The following is a 7500-nucleotide window of genomic DNA, read 5'->3' as shown; positions in this document are numbered from 1 at the left end:
ATAGGTCTCTTTTGATGTAAGTGACCTTTCTCTGTGTCCGAAATGTTCTAATTTGGAAGTATGTATTCAACACAAGCATGAAGTGCTTTCTGAATGATTTAATACTTCTCATTCTCCAACATCCTACATGCCCTGTTCCTTGACTCCCTCCTACACCACGCTTCACTGCCTGTTATATAAAAGCAGCGCAGGACAACAAGATTTAAGTGAATTTCAGTCCTTCTTTAAATGTGAACATTGATTCAATGGATTCGTTATATCCTTGATGTACAGTATGTGTGTTCAGAGATGTTGGATAAATAAGGGTTGGGCAATAATTGTCAATTGTTATATCTATTATCTGTTTTTGCTGTTGTATGTGTGCAAATAAAAGCTTCAAATAAATTGTGCTGTAATTGACTGGTTGTTTTCCTATCAACAGTGCCCTCTAGCAGAACTCCACAGTTTATAACAAATGCATCAGTCTTCCTTGATGATCGGCTGGAGGAGTAGTGTGGGAGTCAAGCATCATTGGGGCGAATGAAATATGTATTGACTTTAGTAACTCCACAGTGGTACAGCACAGTAAACACAATATTAAACCAATGTTTTAATGTAACCGCTTCCACAGCTGCTTCTTGTTTTTTTGGAGCCAAGGAATCTTTTGTTGCATAAAGTCGGAATTAAACTTTAGTTTTTTAATGCTGACGGAAAAATAAACACAAATAGCATTGCAAACAAATGTGACGTTGAACTATATTTCTTGTCCCAATAACCACAATAACAATCAAACGAACACTTTGGAACACGACAGGGGGCGCCGATGAAGGCGCCGATGAAGGGCACTTGAACTCATCTGAGAAAGCTACAGGGTAGGCCAAATTAGCTAAAAAAGGTTGAAAACCACTTAGGAAGAAGCATATGTTTTTTCCTCTTTCTTCTACGTACTTGACATGTTGCACTGTTTTTATAGTTTGCCGTTTGACTTCCAGGAACTGCCTTGTTATGTTCCCTGCATCTCCTCTAACAAGAAAATATCAGGGATGATGATGGGAATCAGTTTTTTTCTGCCAAGAACAATATTAAAAAAAACACTAAAGTTTAGCCTGGATAGTGATGAGACTCACCAGCTGTATGGTGGAGATAGACTTGCCCCTCTGTGACTGGCCATTGCAGTTGAGCTCTAAGGGTAGGTCACTATGACCCTGCAGACAAAAGAAAGTCATGAGACCGCTGTTGCTCAACAATCAGCTCTGCAAATGTTCAGACAAGGCTTGTTCGTGGAAAACTCTAGGTTACACCTCTGGCTACATAAAGGAAATCAGCCCCTTCTCCTTGAAACACTATGGTTTGAGTATTTTGATAAAGGATCTGTGTTATTAAACTGATAAGGGCTACAAAAAACAAAACAAAACAAAACAAAAACTCTTACATGGCCATGAGAAGTAACAAAAAAGGAAAAGATTCTTTCAATGAGGAAAAAGCTGTAGATCCCTGCAATAATCCCCAGAATCCTCCACAGATACTCCTTTCCTTCTGTAAAGTGATCGTCCTCATGACTGAGAGTGTCATCATGGAGGCTAAGGATCTCCAAAGGAGACAGAGAGGGAAACGATTAGACATTTACTCCACTGTCAAAAGAGAGTATCTTTATACATGTATGGCGCTTGACTCAGTTAGCGAGGATGGTGCAGTGGCTCTGTGTCCGGTCCTTTACCTGTGGTATGAGGTGCAGGAGTGCATCTCCTGAGAGGGTTCCCACCGCCAGGCCCACAAACAGCTGCAGGATGAGGGTGTAGGTTTCCTGGCAGGAGTTGAAGAAGATCAGGCAGATACCCAGCATGGAGCCCACGGTGATGAGCAGGACGGCAGCCGTGCTGTAGCCATATTCTGCAAGGAGTAGAGCCTTTAGACACATTTTTTATCTGTCCAAATATTAAGATTTTAAATTTGGCAATTTGAAAAAAACAAGTGTATGTCTTTATTGTCTTTTATAAAAAAACAAAAGAAAATGACTTGCTTTTCATAGACATAAGTCTATATTGGCAACTACCTGATTTAACAAGTAATGTATGACCAATTCTTTCCCAGAATTATGGTAAACCATATTTATGAGTTCAATTGATGAACTAAAACAAAACATTTTGATGGAAAAGCTTCTCCTCAATTCATAAAAAAAATAAGTCACAATGCAAAAATGCTTGACTTAGTTACAAACTAATTGCCTTATGTATTTATTAGTGATATGCTAATGAGGTAACATGTCTTACTCTCAAGAGCGGTGGGCAAAGATCCTGTTCTTTTTTGCTCTGCAGACTCGCAGGCATTGCCTAGCAACTGCTGAATGATGGCTGGGCACATTTGTCTGAGGTGCTCCTTGGAAATTGGCAAATGAGGACTCAGAGCAAAAATATCCACCAGCTGATTGGCTGAAAAACATACCTGATTAGATTCAAAGAAAGAGACAAATTTGGGGATGAGTAGGAGGCTCATTATAACAAGCATACAGATCACAGCAACGCTATCATTCCTCATGCGATGTACTGTACTTGTCTTAAACTAAATGAAACATTTGCCTCAGCCTCACCTGCGCCCAGTCTCTGCTCATTTCACCAGTTTGATGGTTGAAACCATCCAGCGGCGGTCCAGTCCTTTTCTGTGAACTCCGCCTCTTCCTGTTGTGAGAGTGTGATGCTGCTTCCTGTCCTACTCCCAGCTGATAAAGCAACTGCTCTAAATCTAAGCAAAGAAATACCTGCATCATGATTCTGTGCACCAGGTGAGATTTATTTAATTAGTCAGTGTCTGTTTGGGACAAAATGCAACTTCATGCAAATGAGATTAACGAATGTAGCTAAAGAAAACGCACAGATGAATGTGTTTTTGTTTTGAGAATTTTTCTGGCATGAGAACTGATCATTAATGGTTGTAACTAGTAGGCCAGTTCAATATAGCACTGAGATTTTGGGATGACCTGCAGATCGCCAGCATTGTGTGCCAGTTTTCAATGATGAATTTGACCAATTTTTTATATAAAAGATGGTTGTATATTTTGAGTAGCATGGAAACGTATCTGACACGCTATTTTGAACCTCTCTGATGAAAATCTTCAGGGGGGGGTTAGTTGCACTTTCATGCAGTGACAGGAAACGCCTTCAAATGCAGAACTGACTTGACAAGATTAGAGGTAAAGCTGATGTAAGCAATATTTTCTCTAAAAACATTGGATCAAAGGATTGTGCAATGTGAAAGATGTAGCTCGTACTTATGAACCCATAAAGAATGATCCCCCAACTGTATAGCATATTTCAGCTCATTGTTTGGGTTTTCAAGCCCCCAACTTAACTGTTTTGGTTCACTCTTATCACTCTTGTAGTGTTGTTTTTGTAGGCAGCAGGCAGCTGTTTTTAGTGAAAGGTTTGGACTAACCAACTTTTCACTACCATTTCAGCACCAAACAGAAGAAAGCCACAGTTATCAACTAGCTGGTCAACATAGTGGAGCATTTAGCAGCTAAAGACCCAGATATCTTTCTCAGGGGTTGGTTGAGACCTACGACTGAGCTAAGACAAAGTGAATATTGGACTTCAATTGTAAGGGGAGCAGAAACTTGACTCGACTCCAAATGGATGCCAATGTTGCTCCATGCAGTATCTGGTGGATGTGTGACTGCTGGCCAACTGGTTGCCAAGTGACAAAAAACAGTTTAAATAATATAGAAAGATAATAAATTGCAGGTTTTTTTATGTAGCTGTGGTCAGGGAGGAATCTCCTAGCAGAGAAGCACATGGTCAATACTGATGTGCATTAAAAACAAGACAGCTGTGCTGTGAGCCTACCTTTTATCTGTAGGTTACTTGTGCAGTTTAGGGATTGAAAGATGTAGTCGGTAAAGAAAGCCGGGGACGGGAGGTCCGTCTGTCTGAAACAGTGGCCCTGCAGGATATGGCTGATGATGGCAGCTGCTAGTTTAGGCACAGAAGACACACCAGCACCTGGATTTTCTTGGACGTTAACATCTTGAAAGAGGTGAGCGGCATCCATACACTGTGGAATTAATGGTGAAATGATCATTCCTGGAGGTGCACCTGTTGAGACGGGATAGATCTCTAAAAAATCCTTACTTGCAAATTAGAGGCGTCTTGATTGGAGGGGTTGTAGTTCTGGTTGATGAGCTGCAGAATACTTTGTGTTTCACTTGATGATAGGAAGTGGTTGTCTTCAGCCGGGTGTAGGTTGGTCAGGGCCAAAATGTAATACTGAAAGTTCCCAAAGGAGGAGGACGAGGAAAAGGAGGCAGCATTTGACACACACAGGTCTTGCAAGTTAATTATGTAGTACAGCAGAACAGTGGAGATCCGCTCATAATCTTCCTCAGTAAGGTAAGCCTTCCCATCATGCTCTAGCACAGAGAGCGCTACATCTGGTGTCAGGCACTGTAACAAAAACAGGAAAAAAAGAAGATGAGAACCACTTTGATTTTAAGGACAGAAAATACCAGGTCATGTGAGTATCGACTGAAAAGGGAGTGACCTTGAAAGAAGAGTCTGTTGGATAAAAGATTATTTTCTCCCTGCATACACTGTACTTTGCTTACCAGAAAAATGGCAGCTTTGTGCTGCTGCTTGTGCCCGATTAAACCCACTCACAAAAATATAGAAGGTTAGGAGAGTGGGTAAAGCACTATTCTTTATTAGAGAGAGCAGACTATTCAGCAAGCAGTAACAAAATGTTTTTTTTCTTAATTGTTGAATCTAACTTTCAAGGCTTGACATACACATTATCCTACTGTCAGGCCACCTGCACAACCATGTGAAGTACCTCTTACTCACTCTATGGAGTTTATTATGTCAAATTGAGGGATGTCTAAAGCCACTCAGCATGAGTGCCCCACAGAGGTAAGGACTTAAGCCTCCACATTTACTCATATTCCAGCCATCCCAAGCACGTTTCTTGGAATAAACAGGCAGAAATGGGATGAATACATAATAGTTGGTACTTAGTATATGAATGTAAAAGTTGTTTTACGATATACCATTAAGACAAGTGTACCCCTTACCTTGTCACAGACATCCTGAGAGGGGCCAGTCCGCTCTGCACAGCGCACCTCCCAGAGAAGCTTGGTGATCAGGATTCCAACGTGGTTCTTTTGGAGCTGTGGCTCGTCGTTGGTACCTAGGGGCAGATCCAAGGCCCTGACAGCTTCCTGCAGGTACCCCTGCTTCTGCCCTCCCACCTCCACTAGACACAGAAGCAGCGGCCACAGCAGCAAAGTGGGAGCGCTGCTCCGGAAGTGCATGTTCCTACCAAGGCTGTCTGACTCCCTCAAGCTCCCAGGACTGGCTTAGAGCTCGAGACAACAAGGAGATGACGGACACAAACGCAATTTGAGAGAGGAATTTGGATCAAGGTGATTGATAAGAGAGAGCTGAAAGCTTCCAGAAAAGAAGAGCTGACGGAGGCGTTGATAATAGGCCTGCCTGATCTGGTGGAGGACAGGAGGGCTCGGTGGGCACGCCTCTATCTGAACCAACCCTCACAGTGCTGAACGGTCAGCCAAAGCCTGGGCCCCTCAGTCCACAACAAAAGGATTAGTGCAGGCAAGTGAGGGCGCACAGGGGCAGGGAGTAGGGGGCATGGAGGGGGAGAAGGTGGAGAAAAGAAATGAGTATTTAGGAAAACAAGGGAATAGGGAAAAGCTATTAACACAAAGTAATGACATAGAAACATCTAAAAATAAAGTTCTCCACAGAGATCCTTGGAAGTGCGCTATACAGCTATTCAGTTTGAAACTCATTAAGGAAGTCTGAATGTTTTCAGAACTGTAAATATAGACTCCTTATTTAGCAGCATCAATTGTTCAAAAACAAGACAGGAGCTGTTGAGCAAGTGCATGTATGTTGAGCCCCAGAGCCCCCATTTATAAAAGCACTGGTGATGAAAGGTTTTTCATTCTGAATGATCTCTGAGTCATCAAAGATCAAACATGCACAGCAAAACATGCCAAGCTTTCAACCAACATCCTCCCACGCTGTACGCCCAGCAGGTCAATCCGAACGAGCAATAAAAAGGACTCAAGCTACAGTAATAGGCTAGAATAGATGGAAAAGCTTACCGGACGAAGCGTTCTCCCCTCTGCTCCTCTCAGCTGCTGCTACTAGGTTTGTTTTCCTCCTCCGGTGGGATAGACAGAAGATCCGCAGCTTGTTTGGGGAGAATTCCTGGGCATTGGTGCTGGTGCTAAAACCCTCTTACGAGGAGTAAGAGTTGAGTAAGCTCCTGAGGATTAGCTGCAACAGCCTCAGAGGGCTGTGGTTTCCATGGAGAACGCTGCCGCTTTTTTCAACATAAGGTGATGGGGGTGGCCAGCGGCTGGTAGGGGAGATTGAATGGCTGATGCCTGACAGAGTAATACTTTGAAATGGAGGATAAGAATAATATATTTTTATACAAAAAACACACAAAAAAACAGATTTACAGAACAGACACATCACTTGATAGTTTGCTTTTCTACTAAATCAAGGTCATGAAATAATCTAATCAATTGTATATTTTCAAAACCAAAATTCATCACACTGGAAACACCACAATGCTTCTTAATCTTTTTATTTTGGTGCGGTTACTTGTCAGAAAAATAAAAAAACATGAAAATTGTTTTACATATGTGCTCACACTGTGTGTTGACGTCACTTTCTTCTTTTTCTAGTTTTTGTCCCTTTCTGATTGTTCTGTATGAACATCAATTGTACAAAGATATTTAGAATCTGACATAGCTTATGGAGATTTGTGCATATGGTTGTAAAACATGTTCACGTGTTGTGAACAAGGGTTTGAAATTAAGCAGAGAGTCCTTAGGGTACATTTCCCGAGGAACATTAAATCCCTCTTCCCACTTTTAAGGCAAAGTAGGCTAAATAGTAATACATTGTATTTATATTGTGCTTTACATTTTAGGCTATTCAAAAGACACTTTACAGTAAAACCTGCACATCTATCACATAAAAACAGAAACATGAAACTAGAATATTTAAAGCTATTCAAACACTGTGTTGCCTACAACTCAAAAAAAAAAAAAAAAAAAAAAAAAAGTGGAGTGATTAGTAGGCTAAGTACATATTTTTACATCCCATAGACATCCTACAGACACATTCAGTTGGTTCGCTATAGTCTGTTGGGCTTTTTCTCTACGTTTGATAACAGCCATTTTTCCCTTACTGCATAATATACGCTTCACCTCCTCGTTACTTTCCATTAGAAGCTGCTGCTCATTGGGTGAAACATATGGCTGCTCCCTTTCTGCATATTCTATGCTTCACCTCCTCTTTACTTTCCATATTATTTGCTTCACCTTCTTGTTACTTTACATTGGAAGCTTCTGCTCATTGGGTGAAACATGCTGCATGCGTCTTGTCCATTTCTGCATCAGTAAATCTGTGATCTTTACTGAGGTCTCTTTAAGAAAGCCGTGAATGTGCACTTATCCCAGCTATCTACACCTGGCTTGACATATCTTCACCTGTT

General features: G+C 41.4%; 1 protein-coding gene across 4 annotated transcripts in view; it reads right to left on the bottom strand.

Annotated features, from left to right (window-relative positions):
- LOC116671990 (zinc transporter ZIP12) overlaps positions 1 to 6345 on the bottom strand; it is an 8576-nt gene extending 2231 nt beyond the window's left edge. The window contains exons 1-9 of one of the 4 annotated variants that reach the window (XM_032503482.1): positions 6095 to 6345; positions 5039 to 5542; positions 4104 to 4415; positions 3819 to 4026; positions 2567 to 2718; positions 2250 to 2421; positions 1697 to 1869; positions 1412 to 1567; positions 1107 to 1184 (exon numbers count right to left, since the gene is read on the bottom strand). In XM_032503482.1, the coding sequence (XP_032359373.1) occupies positions 1107 to 1184; positions 1412 to 1567; positions 1697 to 1869; positions 2250 to 2421; positions 2567 to 2718; positions 3819 to 4026; positions 4104 to 4415; positions 5039 to 5278 (1491 nt within the window). In that variant the 5' untranslated portion in view covers positions 5279 to 5542; positions 6095 to 6345. Of the gene's footprint in view, positions 1 to 1106; positions 1185 to 1411; positions 1568 to 1696; positions 1870 to 2249; positions 2422 to 2566; positions 2719 to 3818; positions 4027 to 4103; positions 4416 to 5038; positions 5551 to 6094 lie in introns of those variants that run through there. The other 3 variants (XM_032503483.1, XM_032503481.1, XM_032503484.1) reach the window with 3 other exon arrangements.
- Positions 6346 to 7500: the final 1155 nt, after the last annotated feature.

The sequence above is a fragment of the Etheostoma spectabile genome, chromosome 22, assembly GCF_008692095.1.
Source record: "Etheostoma spectabile isolate EspeVRDwgs_2016 chromosome 22, UIUC_Espe_1.0, whole genome shotgun sequence".
Taxonomy (NCBI): domain Eukaryota; kingdom Metazoa; phylum Chordata; class Actinopteri; order Perciformes; family Percidae; genus Etheostoma; species Etheostoma spectabile.
Note: the sequence above shows the minus strand (reverse complement) of the source record. Positions and strands in the feature narration are given on the sequence as shown.